This window comes from Fusarium vanettenii, assembly GCF_000151355.1.
Source record: "Fusarium vanettenii 77-13-4 chromosome 5 genomic scaffold NECHAsca_5_chr5_3_0, whole genome shotgun sequence".
Lineage (NCBI taxonomy): Eukaryota > Fungi > Ascomycota > Sordariomycetes > Hypocreales > Nectriaceae > Fusarium > Fusarium vanettenii.
This window is the reverse complement of record NW_003315878.1, coordinates 2,574,229-2,596,967: the sequence shown is the minus strand read 5'-3', so window position 1 is coordinate 2,596,967 and position 22,739 is coordinate 2,574,229. Positions and strand designations below refer to the sequence as shown.

The following is a 22,739-nucleotide window of genomic DNA, read 5'->3' as shown; positions in this document are numbered from 1 at the left end:
GGCGATTAAGCTATTATAATAACCTAAAATAGCTAGATTAATAATAAAATTAATCTTAAGTAGCTTAAGTATTTTAATTAATATATAATTAATCGATTAATTAGTTCTTATTATCTCTTAATCCTTAATAACTATAAAAGTTATTATTTTATTAAATTTAAGAGATATTATAAGGAAAAGAAGATTATCTAGCTTTATATATTACCTTATTTATCTTATTTATTTTAGCCCCTTAATATTAAGTACTTTAATATACTAAAAAAGGCTTATAATTAAGAAATAAAGTATTTAATTAGATATTTTATTACCTATATTTTAAAGATAGAGTTTTTTTTAGCCTTTTATATTATATATAAGGCTATTATAATAAAAAGAAATATTAAGGGTATATTTAAAGGAGCTAAGCTTATTCCTCTAGACCTAGAAAATATAATCTTAAAGCTTAATATATAGCTATAGACTTTAATACCTATTAAGGAGGGAATTAAATCTTTTACCCCTTAGGTCTTAAGGACCCCAAAGATTATCCTTAAGGCTAGATCTTAGTCTAAATACCTCGAAAGATAAATTAAAAGGTATTAAAGTAGCTCCCTAGAGTTAATCCTTAAAGCTCTATAATCCCTTATAAAAAAATAAAGGCTATTATATATAAGGTTACCTTATTAATAATAGAGGTTAAAGACCTTTAAAAAGCAAATAAGATACTAAGTTAGCGCTAAAGGGTAAAAAGGACTAAACTATAGAAGAGAGGGGTTATAATAATAGAGGAAGGAAGGTAAGTAATTAATTAAATAGATATTAATATATAGGTAGTGGCTAAATCGTCGAGGAGTAGTGGTTAAGGAAGGTTAATTAGACCGGGTATTTAGCGCTATAGTATCTATAATAAGCCTAGATATAATATAAGGACCTATTAGGTAGTAATTAAGATATCTAGGGAAGAATATAATAAGTAGCTTTAATTAATTAAATAATTTATAGTATTTTTATTATAATTTTTATTTTAAGGGTTAGGATTTTTAAGATACTTGCTTATATAAGATACTTACTTATTAAGTATATTAGTCTTAAGGATAAAAGTTAATAGAGGAGGGAAGATTATATTATAGCCTAATATAATCCCTATTATATACCTAAAAAATTTCCTTATAAAATACCTTCTAATCTTAGCTAATTAGAGATAGTCTTATGCCTTAAAAATAAGTCTTATGCTATAAGATATATTCTTATGCTATAATACTCTCTTAGTAACCATAAGATATTTATATATATATATAATACTTATTATACCTTAGATAGATACTTAGCCCTTAAGCTATTAATAAACTTTAATTACTTTTAAGATTTTCTTAATTTATTACTAAGATATAATTCCCCCTATTATATAGTAATACCGAGACTCTCTGCTAATAATAAACCTAGCACGCCTGGTTTATTCCCTTGGAAAATACCAGATGTCATATTAACGGGGCGTTTTGACGGCGTTGAAGCTTTTAGGTTTCTAACTAAATGAATGACTGAAGCTAGTTTTATCCTTCCTTAGGTATAGTCGTATTCGTCAGCCGTAGCGAGATGTTCCTCACGATCTGTTTCATCCACGTTTGATCCCGTGGGTCTCACAGCCCTTGGCGATGCTATCTAATTAGATAGCGTCCCACGTTGTTCTAACCTCATGCCTCTCTCTTGAATAGACGCCATCCTCCGCTTTCACAATCACATCAGTTGTCTTCCTAATACCCTTATCCACGTCGCCGAGTTCCACAAACTCCGTCGTCGAATCGCCGCCCGAGACAATAACTCTGGCACTCGCACCGTCGCTCTCAGGATCGATAGCGCTATGCTGCTTGATGTATCCACCTGCGCCAGGCCGAGTACCTGTTCCAGTGCCTCGAGTAGTCGGCTTGTTGGTGCTGTCGAGATGACTTCGGAGGCCGAGCTTGTAGGAAACGAGGCGGAGTAGAGGCTGAAGTGCAGGGAAACTGCCGCACCAGAGGCCAACATGCGCTTCAAGAACAACCCATAGGGCGACCCGAGCCATTTTGTAAGTTCTATGGTCATTGGTTAGCAGTGAAATGGCAGGAGGTCTGAAAAGGCAACCAACGTATCGACGCTAAAGTCGGTGGTGACCATAAAGCCAAGTCGAAGAATTCCCGTGATGATAGCGAAGAGACCAACGCAGAATACGAGGATGACTTTGACGACTTTGGAACCAAACGCCATTTTGTTTCGGATCACCCAGATGGGTAGGCCGAACAGAGCGGCGTCAATAAAAATCCCAATAATGGCGTGCGCCCACATCAAATGAGCCTCCCTTTCTTGACTGATGCAGTTTCTATCAGGTTTTAATGCGTCGAAAAGGTCACTGAGACAAGGTCAGAAAATAAACTTGGATGGGTTGATGAGAAGATGTTGACGTACCCTATGGGTTTGCACTCGGTGAGAAAGAACAACACTGCTGCCAGAGTAATTACAACAATCATCACGCCAATAACCCATACGTATCGCATAAAATTTCCTAACCAGAATGTCAGCTACTGCTCCGAGTGAGTGCGACGCGCCACTGACGATCTCTACTGAGGCGAGGGAGGAAAGCCAGGATTGAAAGCCGAATGAAACCGCACGCCAGGAAGAATATTATTTGGTCAACTGGCAATAGCTTGGGCGGTCTTGGAGTTAGCATTGAACGAAGAATGGGTCCGTCGTAACCTTTCTGCGTACCGCAAAGAAAGCCTTTAGCTGTTCTGGGGAGAGTGTGCTCATCGGAGATCCAGAGCCATTTCCCACTTGGGTGATCTCCAGGGAAGATAAAGTGACAGCAAGGCCCTAATGTCCAAAGAATTGTCAGCCAAGACAAAATGGAAAGAAGTTATCGAAGACCCCCTTACATAGCCAAATACCGCTAAGATGTCGTCAATCCCAAAAGCATCGGTCATTAAGCCGCGGGCGTATAACCGTGTTATCATAACAATGGATGAGAGGACGATAAGGGATACATTCAGGTTGAAAATGAGAGGGCCCTCAGATTTAGCCCCTGCGTCCAGTCCGGCCGCCATCTTTTCGTGTTGGTGTGATCGAGAATGAGATGTAGCAACACCCTGGTGGGCTTATGTGTCAATAGGGGTTTTCGGTATTTCGCACTCAGCGATGTTCGCTTTTTGCCCGTGAGGAACGAATGATTGCACGGCCAGCAATAGCAAGGGATCTGCAAAAGGCGGGGGGGATGCATGCCTATTATGGACACGCGGAACAGCGCTCCCTGCTGCAAGATGTCACCCTGTCTGCAGCCACCTTCTAAATACGACGACTTTCTCTGGTTAGCAGCCGCAGGGGAATTGTGTGTAGACGGGCAGGCGGCCGCCGCTATATCACAGCCCACCGTGGAATAAACCCTCAACCAAGACACAGGGGGTAGCTAGGTCGGAACAGCGGAACTTCCAGGCGGCTCCCTGCGAGGCGCAACAGATAGCGTCCGACTTGGGCTTGTTAGCGAAAGTTAAAGGCCAGAACCGTTGAATGACGGTGCCCTGATGGAAAGGAGGCAATGGCTTGAGGCTTGAGTTTGCGTAATTAGCCATTGATGATTTTTAGACAGGTGTGCCGGGGAAACCGATGGCATGGTTTGCACAATGCAGCGTTCTGACTCGCATCCTCCTTAGATCGTATGTGACGAAAACATAGCCACTGTGGTTGTAGAATGGGCTTCCTGGGGCCTGGCTAGTTGGTTGATTAGAAATCGTTACGGCGTCTGCTCTTACCAGATATCGAGCTCAAGTGAGCTAATATTGAAGCAAGCGGATGGTATCGTGCGCCTGAGGCATGGATTGAATATTCTAAACGGATCAAGCAAGAGACATGAGGTTAATATCGAGCTTTGACTGCAAAGATGCATCATCGAATGTGGCATCCCTGAGGATCAGCACTGGGATCCAAATGTCGCGATCGTCCCCTGGTTACGCCAGAGCTTGCTTTGCTTTGGCGTTTCCCCCTAACAGTTCGTCAGCAAAAGTCAAAAGTGGCGTCCATTGCAGAGCGCACGTTCAGCTTTTGGATAAAGCGCGAATTAGTGGACGCCATGTCAGTTGTCGAGTCAGAGCGGCGCCGAAGATAAGTATCCAGGTCGCAGTAAGCCGCCCAGCCAGCTGGTATGAATGTCAATTTGACAGGGATCTGCATCCTCGCCTCATCTCATGTCGGGGTTTGTGGCTTGAGCGAGGCTTGGGCTGACCGTCGCCCCGTATCCGTAGCGGGGCGGATCTCCACCGGTTTCTCCACCGGCTCGCTGATCCGCGGATCAAGAAGCCGCGGCTATTGCTGGGGATGCCACTGAAAACGCTAGCGGGCGCAGATATGATTTGCCAGACTGTCCTGGCTGGTTTGATCGACAACCCGCCGAGTCAGACGCTCGATGAATGACTTCTCATCACGCCTTAAAGCCATTGAAATTGCGAGCTGGTTTTGGGTATTATTGCCGTTTTAAACGGAGCGTGCAGGCACAGATTATTCAGCCTATCAAACCTAATAAATATCTATATTAAAAAGTAATTTAACCTCATAGTATACCCAGAGGGTAAATTAAGGCAACCTAGTTAAATAAATATAATTTTATATAAATAAATTATTATACTTAATGCCTTTTAATATAAGAGTTAATATTAAATAAGTTTTATAGATATTTTTATACTTAATACTCTGCCTTAATAAACCTTATCTTATTAAGAATAATAAAAGTAATTAATTTACTTTTTATTCTAATAATAATAAGTTACTATTACTAATAATAATATAATATAAGATAACCCCTCTTATATAAATTACCTAGTATATTTTCTCTCTTAATAATTTTAGCCCTAAAGTAAATTAATATAAAACTATATTTATATACCCCCTTAATATATTAACCCTATTAGGGCTAGATCTTAAAGATATTATAAATTGCCTAAAATAAGCTAGCTTATTAATATTATTAAAGCTAAAAAGACTCCTTATAATCTCGCGACTTTTATTAAACCTCTAGAAGGTTTATTTAATAGCTTTTAGTTGTTTCTTATTTTAATTATAAAGTAATCTTATTAATAATAAATAGGTATTTATTAAATCCTAAGAGTATTATCTCTTTAACCTTACTAATTATATTAAGTATAGCTACCTTTTATATATTTGTAAAAGACTAAAGAATAGAGGCTATATAGTCTTCAAAGACTATAGGGTAAGTAATAGAGATAGGAGGTGAATAGGCAGTGGAATCAGTCTTAACAAATAGCTGATTTGCTAGGTAGCAAATCATTAGCTAATAAAAGTGGGTCACAAGGTAAATAGAGGTATAGGGTAGAAGGCCAGCTTCTTATTGGTGGTCTTGTTGCTTGTATTGGAGATATGTATCAAGAGCTAAGGAAGGAAAACTATTCTAAGGGAAGGCTATTCTTTTATAGCCAATTGCTCGGGGTCTATTAGTCCGATTCGGATAAAGGTTATGCCGTCGGATAGCCCTTTTCCGGAGCTATCTAACCATATAGGGTATGCATGAATCGGATAGGAAATAGCCGAGTTATGGCATAAATAAGATAAAACTTATAGGGTTTTATATTTCAGATATTAGAAATAGGAAAGGAAGTACCCATATAGGAGGGCCGGCTTTAATGGAGTTATCGGTCTTTAGAAAAAGACCTAAGTCCGAGTCACGTGACTTACCCTATATGGCCTAGAAGACCTAGAGGGAAGTTTTATGTAACTCCTTAATATCTTGCTTATCAAAGCAGCTATGGCTTAGGTAAGCACACCATTGGAAAGCGCCAAGAATATACTATAGGGTAGCAGATTATCAGACTTATATTTTATAAGCTGAATTTCCTAGAATTATTTATATAAAAGACCTTTCTTATCAAAGTCTTTAACATAGTCTTATCTCAGTAAGTATTAATTAGCGCTTAATATTAATATATATCGCCTATAGATTAATATAGGTCTTATTAATTATAAAGTCTTAGTAATAATACTACTCTTTAAGTATTAACTTAAGTATAGGTTATATTTATATTAGCTTAGTATTCTTAGTAGCTATATAGAGCTATAGGCCGGCGTACTTAGGGAAGGGAGTAGCCCTTACTTAGATTTCTTCTTAGAGATTAATAAGGTATTAAGACTATAATATAATATAAAAGTACTTATAATACGGTCTTAATAAGTTACTTAGTGCTTCTTGCCTCTTTATACCTATAAATCCCCTTAATTCCTTTTTTATATTTACCTCCTTTTCTTTAATTATTATTTTAGCTATTAATACTTCCTAAGGTATACTTAAGTCTAATAAGGCAATAATATAGGTTTTAGGGATATATTAGAGTATATTATTATTATTAATAATAGCTTATATAGTGAGTAGTATTATTTCCTTATATTAATATATAAATCTTTCCCTTAGGATATAAGTTTATATATAGGGATTAAAGAGCTAATTATAGAATAAGGTAGAGAAAAAGACTTAGATATAAGTATCTATTAGGCTAATAATACGCCAAAGGTAATAATTTAGGATATTATAGAGAGGCTATATTATAGTAATATTATTATCTAGATTACTAAGAGAAAGGATTTTTATATTAAGATAAATATTATTAATATAATTAAAAGCGATATATAATTAAGTATATTATTAAAACCTTAGCTTAGTAACGCTAAGGGATATTAGGAAGCTATAGAGACTATTAATATTATATAATAATAAGATTAAGTTATATTTTAGTCTTTATAATTAATAATAATAGGAGTATATATATAAGTAAAGTAGGTTTAATTTATCTATTATTAAGCCTTTTATTGCTATCTTATAGGCGCTATTATGCTAGGTAAGGTTATTTTTTAAATAAATTACCTAAGGTCTAGAGCATAGTAAATCTTATGTTAGATTAAGGATTAATAGGAGATAAGTCTTATTTATATTGCTATTTAATAGGGTCTTACCTTCTAGCCGTTTTGCGATATTAAGGAGTAAAGAGTAAGTTAATATAGCCCCTTATTCCTTAGTTACCTTTTCTACCTAAATATAATAATTATCTTTATATTACTAAGAAATATATCTTATTATATTATTTTACTCTTAGAATAATAATATAATAGGGTCTATTAATTCTATAGTTCTATTAGTATTATTATTAATAGGAGTCTTAAGTTCTTTATATTTTAGTGCTATATTAGCTTACTTATTAACCGCGGTATTAAATAGTAATAATATACTAAGGTATTATAAAATAACCTTAATCTAATATAATATAGTATTAACCTCTTATAGATTTAGGTTATATATCTTAGATAAGTATAGCTTTTATTATATCTAGTTAAGCTATTTAAATAATAAGGTCTTATCCTCGCCCTAGCCTATAGCTAGATTACTTATAGCTAAGAAATACTAAGTATATTTTATTACTATAAGGCTATAGGTTTATTTATATATTTACTAAGTTATTAATATATTATAGATTAATACCGGTATAAAGCCTTAATAATCTATTATAATATTATAGACCTCTTAAAATACTAAATAATAAGAGTTATTAAGATAAAAGGAATTAAAGATAAGGAAAGATAATTAAGCTTGCTAATAAATAGCGAGAGATTAGTAACTAATCGTATTATTAATACCTAGATAAAAGATAGGTATAATTATATTATAATGCCGGTATATATCTTTAATCTCGGCTAAGCTTAGCTATATAATATAATATTTACCTAGCTAGATAGTCTATATAAATATAATAATATCTTAGCGGCTACTTAGCTTAATAATAAGCTAAATACTATAGAGGATATCTTTAATAATAAGGTAATCTTATTATTTAAGCTAATAATAGAGATTCTAAGTATAAAGCCTATAATAACTCTATTTAACTTTAAAGTCTCTTAGTACTTAATAAGAATAGTTAATAAAGTCTTAATATTTTTATATAAATATCTTAATATTAATAGCTAATAATAAGAAAAACCTATCTTAGTTATAGGTATTAGCTCTTATTAACCTAGGCGAGCTATTTAGTATGTAAGGGGAAGGCTATAGCTAGGTATATAAGGTATTCTTTTGCTCCCGGGGGGTTAATTAATTTCTTAATTAATATAGCTATTATAGCGTTTTAATCTATGGCTTATTAGAGGTATAATAGGTATTAATAAAAGTAATAGATTAAGGGCTTTACCTCGCTAGATTATTTAATAATCTTATTATATTTAAGGATTATAATAAATTAATTACCTTTAATAAATTAAGTTAATAAGTAAATTATTCTATAATAAATTATAATTAGATCTTTTTTATCTCTTATTATCTCTTAATCTAAGGTAATAAATAATTATTAAATTATATTAATTAGGGCTTATAGTTCTTTATCCCGAGCTTTAAGTTATAATAGGCTAGGTTAGTCTTAGATAAATATTATATTAGCTATATTATATCTTTATAATATAAGCTTAAATTAAGCCTAAGAATTTTTAAAAAGTAAATAATAATCTTATATATTAACCGGACTTATATAATTAATTTATAAATTCTTATTATAATTCTAAACTAATAGATTATATAATATTACTATTAGGCCCGCTTTAGTCTCGCTTAGTTTATTATAGTCGCGATTATAAGTAGACTTAGCTAAGAGTAGAACTTTAAATAGTATAAGGATCTAAAGATATAGCTCTAAATAGAGGCTAATAATTAAATCTATTATTAATAATATAATAAGTAAGTAAGGTTAATAATAATATATAAACTCTACCTATTATAATTTAATTAGTATATAATAAGAAACAATAATTTACTTATATTATTATTAATAATATTACTAAGAGTATATATATTATAATATAAGTTATTCCTCTTTAGTTTATAGCGCTTTTCTAGCTAGGTAGCTATAATATTTCGGAGCTAATTAAGATATTATCTTTTAGGGAAACCTATATAATAATATTTTAGCTTATTCCCTTAGTATTAGCTATATAAGATACCTATATTTCCCTTACTATATATTAGAGGGCTAATAATTATAGCTTATATAATACAAAAAATATTACTTTTTTAATAGCTATAATTAATAAGATTATAACTTAATAGAGTACCTTATATTAATTAAATAAAGTATTATTATATTATAATATATATAGTAATAATAATATCTTTATATCTTAAAGCTCTCTTATCTATTATATATAGTTTTCTAGCTTTAATTTTAGTTTTTTTTTCTCTTAAGGATATAATAGCTAAGATTAGGGAGCTATATTATTTATATTAAGACTTTCTATTTATATTTAAATTAAATCTAATTATATTCTAATTTATTACCCCCTCGCTTACCTATTAGTAATAAAGATATAAGATAATAAATAAAACTTAAAGCGAAGATATAAAGAAAATAATTAATAGAAATAATCTTCTACTAAGCGATTAGCTATATATAGACTCGCTATTTTTCTTATATAATATTTTTATTCTAGGATAGCTATCGCACTATACCTAATTAAATTAAATATAAGCTAAGACTTTTAGTATATCCCGCGCTAAACTGCTTTAAATTAAATATAAGTTAAGACTTAAATATAGGCTATCCTCCTATCTAACCTATTTTCCTCTTTATTTTCTTTAAAATTCTATAACTAATTCTATAAAATAGCTAGCTAGCCTAGGAAATATCTTATTATTATTAAATAATTTATTTTAAATACTAAGCTTAGATTAGTATTATATTTTAAGAAAAATATCCCCCGAATATAGCTATTAGTTCCCTAACCCTAAGACCTATATTAATATATAATACTACGGGTAAAGGCGAGCTTAACTATAGGTATCGCAGGATAGTATTCTAAGGTTTAGTAGCATAGGCGTTAGATAAAGATAATAAGGAGGAAGAAATACCTCTTCTATTATAATCCTTAGGCTTAGATTATATTTTAGCCTTCCGATGCCCCAGGGCTATAATAATAATAGTAATATAAATGCTTAATATTATAATAATATTATTAGTCTAGTCTAAAGATATTGCCTAGGCCTTATTATAAAAATACCGCGAGATAAGTCTAGAGTAGTAAATAATAAAAATAAACTTATTAAGTAATAGAAGGTCTTAGAGGTCCCTTTAAATTTCTATATATATTAAGCTATACTCTAAATAACTACTAAGTCTATTATTTAATTAGATATAAATAAAATAATAATTTCCTTTTATACCTATTAGTTTAGCGTACTATTATATATATAATAGGGGGCTAATCCTATATAAAGGATTTATATATTAATCCTAACTAAGATATTCGGCGTAAGAAAATTAATCGAGACTATCTTAGTAGGGATTATAGTATAATATACCCCGGTAGTCTTAGGAAATTATAGATATATTTATCGCTTTATTATTATTATAAGCTAACCCTTTTCCTCCCTTATTTATAATATGAGGAAGGAGGAGGCTATAAAAAGAAGTTATACTTATCGAGGGATAGATTAGTAATATATTACTAATAGGTAAAAAAAGGATAATAATCCCGGCCTTAGTTATTATAATAGAGCCCGCTAAATATATTTACTTACCTAATTATGCCGGCGATTCTTTTAGTATATCTAGACCTCGACCTAAGAGGCTTAGATTATCTATATATTATGCTCTAGATAATAGTAGTATTACTATGGCTCTTAGATATAATAAGGGTTCGCGAGGGTTTTTAGACGCGGGCTTATTAGTTATTAATATCCCTAATATATTAGGGACTAAGTTAAATTAGCCTTTCCCGCGGAAGATACTTAGCTCTAAGTAAAATCTTAGTATTAATATATATAATAGCTTATTATCTAGCTTCTTTTTAGATTTTACCTCTTACCTTATCTTAAGTATAAATATTATTAGCTTATTAATATAATATATATTATCTTTGTCTAAGGCTCTAGGTAATAAGTAAGGTCTCGCTAATTTGCCTAAGACTTTTTCTAGATATAAAAAGAAACTTAAGAAATTTATTAATTAGTAATATATATCCCTTATTAAGAAGGGCATATTAAAGTATTTAGCTTATAATCTTACTACGTATTATATCTAGGTTAATAATAAAAAATATGATTTAGGAATAAATAGCTATATAAGTTATATAAGGCTATTTTTTCCTCTTTTAATAGGTACGCTCTTAAGAGGTACTTAGCTCTTCTAGGTATTAACTTAGGTTTTATTAGATATATTAAATAATTAAGATAGTAATAAAGATAGTAATATCCTTTTATAATTATTTATTAACTTAATTCTTATATAAGTCCCTTAGTCTAATAATAAACCTATCGTAATATAGCTAGGTATTATTATATAAGTATTAAAGTAAGGACTTAGCGGGGATAATAAGCTAGTTACCTTAGTAGGGGCCCTATGAGCTAAGCTTAGCTATAATAGACTTAAGAATTATTATCCTAAGGAGGGAGATTAGGCTTTTAATATCTTAGTTATTACCTAAAGGCTATAAAAAAGGGATTTTAATAATAGATTATCCTTATAAGAGATCTATATTATAGGTATTACTATCTTATATAAAGTATTTAATAGCTAAGGCTAGAAATACCTCGCTAATATATTAATATATCTTTATAGCTACTACTTATAATATTATCTCGCTAATCTTAACTATAAAGTAGGTAAGGTAGCGGATAAGATCCGCAAGGGTAGCCCGGCGATATTATTTAGCTTTACCTAATATTAGGCCTAGGCTATTTATTATAATAGCCTAAATATATTAATAATTAATAATATTTAATTAATTAATATAAAGGTATTATTTATCTATAAATAGAATTATTAATTAAGCCTAGCTATAATAAGGTTAAATAGAGATATTAAAGACTTCTTTATTAGAAATAAAATAGATATTAATATAGGGTTAGTATTTTTAATAAAGATAGCTAAATATCTTAGTAAAAAGCTTAGTTTTCCTAAAGGTATTTTAGCTAAGAAGATCTATGCCTAGCGATTACTAATAGTAATAATAGATATCTTTAGCGCTAATAATTATATTTTTATCTCTAAGAGCCTCTTTATATACTATAATAAGATTTATTTAATTAATAATATTAAGAAAGAAGATATGTTTTATGCTATAGCGCTTATTATTATAGATAAGCTTCTAGTTCTTTTAGAGATCTACGAGGTATTATATATATATATTATCTAGCCTATCCTAAAGTACTTTCCTATTAGTAATAATATATAAGATTTTCCTAGGGACTTAAGAGTATCTAGGGTTTAAATAGCTATAAATAATGATTTATTTAACTTATAGAAAATATCTATCTTAGAATTACTCGGTATTTATATACCTTTAGTAAGTTTTATAGAGGAGTTAGATAATATAATAGGAGGTAATAATAAGGCTAAGATAATATTAATCCGCTAATAATCTATTTTCTATAAATATTATAAAGATAATAAAGATAATAATAATAATAATAATAATAAAAGTAATAAAGAAGAGGATAAGAATTATTATTATTAATATAAACTTAAAGTTTAATAAGGGATTTTAGTATATTTAATATAAATAAGACTTAATTATATATATAATAATAGGGCCTAGATTATATATGCGATAGTAGGGACTTAATTATATAAGTAATAAAGATAAATTATAAGATATATCTTTAAACCTAACCCTAATACCTTAGTATAATAGCATTTAACCCAATTAGCGTTTAACCTAATTAGCGATTAACCCAATTAGTATTTACCTTAGCGTTTAACCCTATTATTATTTTTCTTTAATTTAAAATTTTTTTTTTTTATTAAATCTTTAAAAATCTATAATTAATTCTAGAAAAATCCTATAATTATAAAATCTTATTTTCTAAATAGCCCGTTTCTTAATAGATATATTATATTGAGCCGGGGTTTAGCCGAGGCCCACTTAGGGTTAGTTATAGCTTTTAATTGGCTGCGCTGAAAATGGTAGTTTGGAAGTGGTAGTTTAGCCCCCCTGCACGCAGATTTGCCCCACCTTGAATTTTTAGGCCAATAAGAATACGGCCCCAAACGCCTTGAGGGCTTGATGTTCAATGTAACGACCCTGCATAACAACAGCAGTTCCCTGGACGGGACCGCGGACCATCTTGGAACTACCATCGGGGAGTCGCAGGGCAGTCTCGCCACCGACCATGCCTTCGCAGTTGGAAAGCATGGTGACAACAACAAAGGGGTAAGAGTCGTAGTGCCAGGCCATGGCGGAGGTCTCAGCCTCCTTCTTGGCCATGTCCTTCACTTCGGGGTGCTCGACACTGTTCTCGCCAGCGTCGTTGATGGAAATGTTGGCGTTGCCAATGTCAAAGTCAATAGCGGGGATCAGTTCAGTGCCGGCAATAGCGGAGACTTTGCCAAGGACTTCGGGGGACTTCCAGGCGGCGTAGGTGAAGGGGGCTCGATTAAGACATGGTCAGCGCGTGGATACACGCATGTGCAGAGTTCAGACGAGGACTTACTCGGGACCCATGCCACGGGCCATATTTTTAATAAAGCCAGAAGTGTGCTGGCACTTACGCATAACCTCCTCGCTAAATATCTCGGCACGCATCTGTTCGATGGCCTCGGGGGTGAAGAGCTGAAAAGGCTCGCAGACAGCGTTGGGAGCAATGCCCTGGCCCTCCAGGCCGATCTCGGCCATTGTATAGATGCGCTTGGGCGCCTGGTAGTTAAGGTGCTTCTCAGCATCGAAGGGTTCCCGGACAGTCTTGGCGGCCTCGTCGATAAGGAATTGGGGGACTGGGTTGCTAGGACGAGTTGCTCGCTTGGTCTTGGAGGCAATGGGCTTGGGGGGCTTCTTGACCTCGGGGGTAATGTTAATGACAGCAGGCATCGTGATTGATGGTGTGTGAGATAAGGAAGAGGAGGTAGTACGGAGCAGGGTGCTCTACTCTTAAAGAAGAGAGGATATTAATAAGCCTTAAAGCTATGACAAAGGGACTTATCTAATATGATTTAAAGAATTGGATTTCAAGGCTAAACTCTGACTTCTTATATACCTGAGGTGATAGCGTTTTAGAGTGGGAGAGACGCTTTCTTTATGTTTATAAATAGCTAGCCGACGCACCTGCGCATACGATCTTCGGGCTCAGTTAACCCATCAAGGGCCGGGCTGCAACTATAATAAAGAACAGATCTCAAACACAATATAACATTATGACCCGATGTTAACATAGTGGCCTATTTAAACTTCTGCTGCAGCAGAAGAGTTATACCTAGCCACATCGTTATGAAAGGTCTAGCCTCTCATGGGTATTTTAACTGCTCTAACCTCCGTACGAGAAATAAGAGAATTATCTACCTTTCTATCTTCTTAAGCTGCAATCTCTTAACACTATGTCTTTAAACACGATGCTAAGAACTATAATCAATCGGCGGCACGACCCTAATAACACTGCCGCTGCTGCTATTGCCGCTATTGCTATAACCTATAGGGACCACTACCCTCTTCCTCGCCCTCTCGATGGTCAAGAAAGGAGGCACCTACGCATACAGATTTCTCCTTTACCCCACGTCGAGATAATCGATCTGAACCCCCATACTGCAGCCTAGGGAATCCGAGACGAAAGATTAATAGAGTAATAGTTCCTCTCGGTAGGACCGCATACTCCTTTTCCCCTTTGTGCTCTCGGGTCTACCTCCCGAGGTGTGCGTTAAGCCTATCAGAGTCTGTGAAACTCTACCACAACGCCCTTCGGATCCAAATCCGAAGGTGTGTATTTGACGGACCCGATAATCCCGAGCGTGTGAGTCCCCAGGTGCCACGACAGTTAGCAAGTCCAGCTATCTCGTGCATGGGGATATTGACCTCGCGATGCCATGATAGTGCTATGGCGCTCGAGTTTTACCATTATGTTAGATAATTGGTTCTAGAAGACGGCATGTCCATTCCGCGCCTCAAGCCACCTTATGACAGATCAACCGCTATTTTTAATCAGGGGCAGGCACGGCGTTATCACTGATCAGCCAGCTATCCCTAAACCTCTGCTATCGCCGTCCTTATTAACAACCACAACACTCAATTTTTGCCCGAAACAGCAGGTCTTTATAATTCCATCTTTATTAGGATCCTACCTTTTGTGCCAAATAGTCAACCGTCCACACAAATTATCGAAACGACTAAAATGTCACCCACTTATACCCTCTCTTCTTACCTCTGTAAGAACCTTTTTGCTTCTTTGAAGGAGGGGGGAGCTTTAGGAGAGTGTCAGCAAAGCCGCCCAGTTTTGTCTACTCCATTCACCAACACAGTCCTCTCTTGGGTCGCCGGACTAGACGCAAAACCGGCAGACTTTGAGACCTCTTTCAAGGCTGGACATGCTGGTGCTTCCTGGGAGGCGACTCTTTCCCATCCTATATACTCTAGCCTGCGCAAGCTTCCTACTAAGTAACCCAGATCAATGACGAGGATATGGATAAAATCTGGATAGGCAGTATTATGCCTATCTCACAAAGATTCTACGATTTACAAGAGTCGTTGATTGGAACTGCATCTAGTTGCTGGGGTAGGAGGATTATGTTATTAGTTAGCCTGGATTCACAGCATCTCCACCTCTTGATAAACATGCACTTTTTAAATAAGTGGGATAATAGCAGGGCCAAGGAAAGTAGTAAATAATAATCCACTCTGAACCGAACTCGCAGATGGAGTTGGAGTCCTATGGCCCTTGGTGGTGTCCTGCAAATGCACACAACTTGCATCGGCTTTCGCGATCCATTGCCGGCCTTTGTGGGGCTATTTTGTAAATCGACAAGAATGTCCTCAACGAGCTCTAAATGGCCTTCCTCGGGAACTTGAAGGTCTTTCCTGAAGTTTCGGTCCCGGACCCAGATGGAATGTTAATCATAGGATGTGAGGCAGCCTCGCATTCACAAGTTCGGCTCATATCCGACCGGCGAGCCTCTCCGTCCGGCTACCGCCCGTTCTGGTATGTACTTGCGCAATAGCAAAAGCGTCAATCTGAACCTTGAAACGAATCAATATATGCTGGGACATATAGACCTCCCCCCCTTGCCTTGATTCTCCCATGTTGCACAAAAACTCCATCTTTCAATGTCATATCACTACCCTAGATCTCGATCCAACATGCAAGCATCAAACAGACTCAAGTCCACCTTTGCGCAGGGGAAGCAGACGTTTGGCGCGTGGCAGATGCTCCCTGGGGCCAATATCTCACGGCTCTTGGCACGTTCTGGTGTGGACTGGGTGTTGATCGACTGTGAGCACGGCAACATTGACGGTACGCCTATTTTGGCAGGGATTGATCACTTGATGGAATTATACTGATGACATGACGCCGGTAGATGGTGCCATGCATGACTCGGTTCCTGCAGTTGCCGCGCTGGGAGTGTCGCCGCTTGTCAGGGTGGCAGATATGCAAGGATGGATGGTGAAGCGTGAGTTTCCATATCCTTACCTTTCCTTTCCTCCCCCACACGAGGAGGGTTGACTCATGCTGTACCTGAAGCCCGTCGTGACTGACTCCAAATCTTCCTCTAGGAGCCTTGGATAGCGGTGCTCACGGTGTAAGTCGGCTACGCCGTTACCGGAGGCTTTATAATGCTCATGAGACTAGATCATCGTGCCCCTGGTGCGCACAGTTGAAGAGGCCAAGCAGCTGGTGCTGGACGCCAAGTTCCCTCCCCTGGGGCAGCGAGGCTTTGGCTCACTCATCGCGCCCGAGAGATTCAACCCCAACCCCACTCTAACCGAGTAGCTTTACCAAGCCAATGACGCCCTCGTGACCATCATTCAGATCGAGACCCACGAGGCCTTGGAGTCAGTCGAGGAGATTGTGGCTGTGGACGGAATCGACGCGCTCTTTATTGGTCCGTTCGATCTCGGTCAGTTTAGCCCCTTACTGTTTCCGTTTTCTCCATGACCGGTTATTTTAACTCATTCAGGAAACAACCTCGGCTATCCTATCCAGAAAGGTATAATAGGGCCCGTACTTAAGGAGGCCCTTGCTCGCATCCTAGCAGCAACGCGAAGGGCCGGCAAGAAGTGCGGAATCTACTGCAAAGACGCGCAGAAAACGAGGGAGTTTGCCGCTCAAGGCTACGACATGTTAGTGGCTGCTACCGATTACATGGCTCTTCAAGCTGCCGTCAACGGAGAGGTGAGTTTAGCAAAGGGGGAGCAAGCTGGCAAGGGAACCTGGTGATAGAGAGGGCTAGAACAGCGAACATTAAGCAGTTAGAAAGAGTTAGAACAATTGCAAGTCTTACTTGACCTAAGCCTCTATCTATAAAATTGTTACAAGATAAATCATATACAAAGCAACTGCACTGGATAGCCACCTATCTAACCTTTACAGCCTATCAACTCCGTAACTCCATACTTTTTACACTCATTCAAGAGTCAACATGTTCTCTGGCATTGTGTCTGGATCCCCTATTTGTTGAACGATCGTCAAGAAGTCCTCTGACGAGATTCCAATATTATCAAGAAACTCTATGTTGCTCGTCAAGTGAGGATGCATGCAATGCATGGGATTGATCGAGTCTGGGGCCATGCTCAAGGCGGCATTCGTATCCGTCTCTGCAGAGAGCAGCCTCTGTTGTTGCTCCGCATCGGCCTTTCGAGCAAGTTCTGAATCTGTCTCGTCAGGTGCGGCGAGGGAGAGCGTCTGAAGACCTTGCTGTTGGACTTGAGCGATGAGTTCCTGGCATTGGACTTCGAGATAAACCAGCTCCTGCTTTCGAACGGCGGAGACTCGGTTCCCCCGGGAGATCATGTTATCCAGGATTTGGTGGCCGAGCTGTCGACAGCCCTGGTCATCGGCGACGCCAGGGAAGAGGGCCGTGGCCATGTTCAGATGAAGGGCCGCCCCAAAAGTGAACTCGAGGTCGTATGGTAGAAAGACTTCTAAGACATTTGTAAGTATTTGAGCCTTGGTGATAAAAGATGGGCCGCAAACCAAGAAGGCTGTATTCGGTTGTCAAAATCTGCAGGGTTTTCACGGCCGACTTGATGCCTGTGGAAATTACCGCGGCTGTCTGACTGAAGAAACTCTCCCAATTCTCGTCGCCTGGATGTCCCAGTATGTCCAGTCTCTCTTTCAGAACCGACAAGAGAAGAGGCCGCGTTGCAACTATGACACACTACAGACAGGTTAGACCTGCACATCATCTCTCCGGAACCATCATCTACTCACCTGATGGTATAGTAATGTGATGTAACGTGTCCCTCGGGGCATTGTGTCGACAGAGTTTTGGAACTTGAGAGTAATAATCTTCTCAATCTCTTGAGCATGATGCGCCAAGGTATGTAGAATAGCTCTTGTTTGCTCGAGAAATGTAACAAGCGGCGTCTTCTCAGGTTTATATAGTGCTTTAGGGTGTTAGCTAGACAATAGACAAATGCTAGAAGACATGGGCTTACTGGTGAGGATAACTGATAGTAAATGGGACAAGTTTACCTGTAGACTGCGAGCACTGTCCCCTTGGGAGCCAATATTCGGAGGGTTAACCGTCGTGGTTATGTCACTATCCTGCACCGACATTGGAATCCCTAGAGATGATGAAAAGTGCCGGTCCATGATATACAACGTCCACCAGAGATCACGACACGAGGTGAGTGTTTGGGAATCTAGCTCGCTCTCTGGTAACTGTGTATGAAGCCCTTCTAATTGCGCAATCCGTATGGCTTGGCCAAGCTACCCGGTATTAGTGTTTTGGGCGAGGAGCTGAATGTAACTACTCACATATACATGGGCTGACTCCCTCTCATCAATCGAGTACAGGTAAAGACCAGCCATAGCCAAGACCTCGATGGCCAACAGACTGTCCTTCCAGAGAGCAGTATGATCTGGCATCAGACCCATTGCCCGCACAAAGAACTTGGACCCCGGAGGCTCGCTGCTCAACGTCGGCTGTGATGTGTGAAAGGCCGTGCCAAAGGCCAGTATCAACAGGAACTTGACATACCAGAGGCGGTTCTCGACAGCCTTTTGCTGAGCATTGGCGTAGAACTCGCGGATCTGGTTCTCAAACTCGACCTCGTCAAATAATCTGTACGTCTGGCCGAGGTGGAACTTGAAGGTGTAGAAGAGGTAGATGGCGTGATCGAGGGATGGGAGACCGCTAATGTCGGGCAGGTCATGAGGCGACTGCGTGTTCCAAGAGATGGTGTAAATGTCATTCTCGACGAGTTGTGGAGGGATCATCTGCGCTCCAGGCTGTAGCTTGTCGCCCAACATGAGCATGAGGCGGAGGGTAAATGACCACGTGGACCAAGGAGCTAGCCATACTATCACAGTCGAGTCAGTATCGTATCAGCTATCAGAACAGGGCACTCACTCCAGGTGCGTCTGTTCTTGCGTGTGTTCTTGATGATTTTGGAGGGTATTGTGAAAGCACTCGGCCAGATGCTGAGCGGAGAGTCGGTCGGCTGGAAGGCTGGCACTTGAGCAGGGTCAGAGGGAGCGGCATGTTGTTGGGTGCCCTCAGCCGTGAGTGCAGGAGAAGCAAGAGCAGTATCGACCCTGCACTCACCATCAACGTCGCCATTGGGCCCAAACGCGACGTCGCTGGTGCGCTTAAGCCCCGGCGAAAACTGGTCGGCGAGTTGGGACTGGGACACGGGGGGGGAGCAGTAGGGAAGAGAGGACTGCGTCTGGATCGTGGGGATATCGAGAGGAGAGCGGTACTGGGGAGGAGCAGACGCTGCCTGGGCAGTTGGAGATGAGCGATAAGGCGCGTCTCCCGGTTGCTTCTGTGAGTCAAAGATGGTGCTAGACGGTGACCGTCGATGTTCCTCTACCTGCTTTTGTAGTTCTTGAAGATATCTACAGCCCTGGTCAGCGTCCAGATGAAGGCCATGAGAGTCCAAGGGGTGACAGACTTTTCAGACACCATAACCTTGGTGCCCCCCTCCGTGAAGCGACACTGGACGGAGCGTCGCTGGCAGTTCTGACAAGGGTCATCTCCCGAGCATTTTATCTTGCTCTGGCGACAAGCGACACATCTGTAGAAACATCAGACTTCAAAAACACGTCACTAGATAAGGGGGGCTTCTCACGCGTTAGCTGTCCTTCTGGCTTTGCGAGGCTCGCTCTGCGTATCTGCCGCCATGACAGCCTTGATCAGACTCGCAAAACCTACCGTCGACACGCTCCAAACGAGGCTCTCATGTAGACATGCGACAGGGCAGAAAGAATCATCCGGAAAGTCGCGAGAGCGAACCGGGATTTGAGATCACGATATCTTGCAGGCCATAGAAAAGGAACGGTTTCGCTGCGGACAAGAGGGTCCCTCAGACCCCGCACAAGCCAAGGGGGACCCGCTTACTAATGACTACAAGACAGAGATCGTGATTGGCCAGGTTGCTCCGTTACCGGGAATCCGGGGCAAGCTTTCACCCTCCACGATGTGATGGAGTGCAGGACTAACTCTTTTGGTGGGGGCACCGTCTGCAAGCGGTCTTCTAGAGATCTCCGGGTCATGAACAGGATTTGGGGATTGCGGGGTAGACGAACGGGATGATAGGTCAAACGAGGCCGAGTTAGCAGCGGACTTGTGACTCGGCGGTGAGATTGTTGAAGTGGAAAACATTTCTGCGCGTTGGCACAGAGGATATTGAGAGATAAGAAACAGGGCTAGACGATGCATTCGTATTCATTATCAGCTACTCTTCCATGAGAGCTGATCTCAAGCCCAGGAACGCAGAAACTCTATCAGGATCAGCCAGATGACGCCTCACGCGTAGCCTCACTTATTCCCACGTTCCCCTCACATGGCGTTCGCCACGACTCGTACCTTTTGGGAAAGCACTTGACAAACCGTACATAAGGTCAAAGCAGCAAAAAAAAATGGTCGGGGTCACAAGGCCACGACGTGTCAAGAGGTTGGGAGCAGAGCTAACAGGGATCGGCAACGCCCCCGGTATCTCAGCTTGCAGGGATCGGGAACTTTGCCCTCCCGATTGGTCGATGCTGTTATCAATTTCCCTTCTAGATGTCATCCACCTGGACTAGCTACAGTGGACCACCGCTTGGAATGCACATTTCTGGGTTCGCATTGGTCGGGATGTTTTATCCATTTCTTGTGGGAGGGGAGTTATCAATGTTGTGATAGCGATGAGGAAGATGCAATTCGTCTAATGCAACGGAGACGAGCTCTAAAGGTTGAAGCCATCAATGTCGAGATGTTATTCGTTGGGAGCCTTGTATCAGACCCTCTTCACAGGAAGGATTCTGTTCACCTGATAACGCCAGCTTCAAACTTGTCTCAACTTGGTTTAACAAAACTCAACTTGCTTTTTTCCTTTTGAATGACATGTCAGAAAATGCATCTCTAATCTATAGATCCATCCCATATCAAACAACCTCAAACTCCACGGCACCCCAGCCCTGATATTCGCACTTGTAGTGGCCCTTGTCCATGGGCATGGCCCGCAGGCAGCTGCCGGGCATGATGACCTGGCCGGCCTTGAGGCCGATGTCAAACTCGGAGATACGGTTAACAAGCCAAGCCACGGCCGCCAGGGGATTGCCAAGAATGTTTCTGGTGTTTCCATTCATTATCTCTTTGCCGTTATGGTACAGATAACCGTTCATATCGCCAAGGCTCAGATCTGTCAGCCGTCGAGGTGTGCCACCAAGAATTATTCTGCCCGTGGAGCCACTTGGGTTCGGTTAGCATTGCTGTCAAGCGATGGATCAGTGGGTTACGTACTTGTCAGCCAGGGTATCTTCAAGGGTGATGGTCCAGTTCTTGACGCGCGAGTCGATAATCTCCACGGCAGGAATGGCGTAGTCGACAGCATTGATGACATCCGCCACCGTCACATTAGGTCCCTTGAGGTCCTTCTTGAGAACAAAGGCAGGCTCAAGCTCCACAAAGGGTTTAATGAAGTCGTCTAGCAGCAGGGGCTGCCCCTCATGGTGGAACAGGCTGCCGAGCAGGTAACCGTAGTCCGGGTGCTCAAGCCCAAAGGCGTCCTGCATCACCTTGGCGATGTTTCCGAGCTTGTAGCCAACCAGACGGTCGCCATTCTTTTCGACAGCGGTGCGCACAGTGATCTTTTGGATCTCGATGGCACCCTTGACGTCGAGCTTGGGGAATGTCCCTGAGGGGGCGGGGATGGGGGTCTTGTTGAGGCGCGCCTGTCTCAGGGACTCGGCAATCTGCTCGTAGTCTGTGGTGGAAGCCATTACGCACGAGGAGGCTCTTGTTTGTTGGGTATTGATTTGTGTCTTGGTACTTGGGAATAGCTTCAAGCAGGTGCAAGCTTGCTTTTATGATGAAAAGACACGAGAATGGATTGACTGACACAGTAAGGCAATCCTCGATGGAAATCAGTGGGCTTTAGTTTTTATATCCTCTCTAGCAGCGCCCATATCTGTATTATATTCGCGATACCTCTCTACGGGATCCATTACCTCTTTGCGCAACTCATACGGAACGGATATGAGCCGACGGATGCAAGCCGTGGAGGGTTGAGAAAAAAGGACGTGTATCTCTTCCGCTACACTCTGCTTTTTTATTCTGTCACCTCGCCGACCGCCAACCGTTTACACCGTCTACGGGTCACGGACCCCGACTCTCAGACGCAACCTCGGATCGTCTCTACTCTAGAAGCCGAGATCCAATGTGCTAAAGCCTCCTCCTCCCCCGGCCCCATGAGCTTCCCCACGGCGGGGTATGCACAAGCCAACCTTTCCAGCCATCGATCGTGATGCAGGTCGTCAACCATCGGCTTCAAAAGGACTCCCGAGAGCTAAA

The 22,739-nt window shown here is 39.5% G+C and overlaps 5 protein-coding genes across 5 annotated transcripts; 1 reads left to right on the top strand and 4 right to left on the bottom strand.

The window, feature by feature from the left end:
* Positions 1–1,539: 1,539 nt before the first annotated feature.
* Positions 1,540–2,220, bottom strand: NECHADRAFT_80965 (uncharacterized protein; the record flags this gene model as incomplete). The annotated part of the gene is made up of 3 exons (XM_003051024.1): positions 1,540–1,638; positions 1,670–2,048; positions 2,102–2,220. The coding sequence occupies 3 exons, from the start codon at positions 2,218–2,220 to the stop codon at positions 1,540–1,542; spliced, it is 597 nt and encodes a 198-aa protein (XP_003051070.1).
* A 10,782-nt stretch (positions 2,221–13,002) lies between these two features.
* NECHADRAFT_40782 (uncharacterized protein) lies at positions 13,003–13,845 on the bottom strand (the record flags this gene model as incomplete). The annotated part of the gene is made up of 2 exons (XM_003051023.1): positions 13,003–13,409; positions 13,479–13,845. 2 exons carry the CDS (start codon positions 13,843–13,845, stop codon positions 13,003–13,005), a joined length of 774 nt encoding a protein of 257 aa, XP_003051069.1.
* Positions 13,846–16,098: 2,253 nt separating this feature from the next.
* NECHADRAFT_80963 (uncharacterized protein) lies at positions 16,099–17,176 on the top strand (the record flags this gene model as incomplete). The annotated part of the gene is made up of 5 exons (XM_003051436.1): positions 16,099–16,252; positions 16,317–16,409; positions 16,513–16,538; positions 16,730–16,856; positions 16,917–17,176. The coding sequence occupies 5 exons, from the start codon at positions 16,099–16,101 to the stop codon at positions 17,174–17,176; spliced, it is 660 nt and encodes a 219-aa protein (XP_003051482.1).
* Positions 17,177–17,362: 186 nt separating this feature from the next.
* NECHADRAFT_41510 (uncharacterized protein) lies at positions 17,363–20,087 on the bottom strand (the record flags this gene model as incomplete). Its single annotated transcript, XM_003051022.1, has 6 exons — positions 17,363–17,880; positions 17,933–18,106; positions 18,397–18,670; positions 18,719–19,263; positions 19,314–19,801; positions 20,035–20,087. The coding sequence occupies 6 exons, from the start codon at positions 20,085–20,087 to the stop codon at positions 17,363–17,365; spliced, it is 2,052 nt and encodes a 683-aa protein (XP_003051068.1).
* A 1,244-nt stretch (positions 20,088–21,331) lies between these two features.
* Positions 21,332–22,168, bottom strand: NECHADRAFT_80961 (uncharacterized protein; the record flags this gene model as incomplete). Its single annotated transcript, XM_003051021.1, has 2 exons — positions 21,332–21,638; positions 21,690–22,168. 2 exons carry the CDS (start codon positions 22,166–22,168, stop codon positions 21,332–21,334), a joined length of 786 nt encoding a protein of 261 aa, XP_003051067.1.
* Between the last annotated feature and the right edge of the window lie 571 nt (positions 22,169–22,739).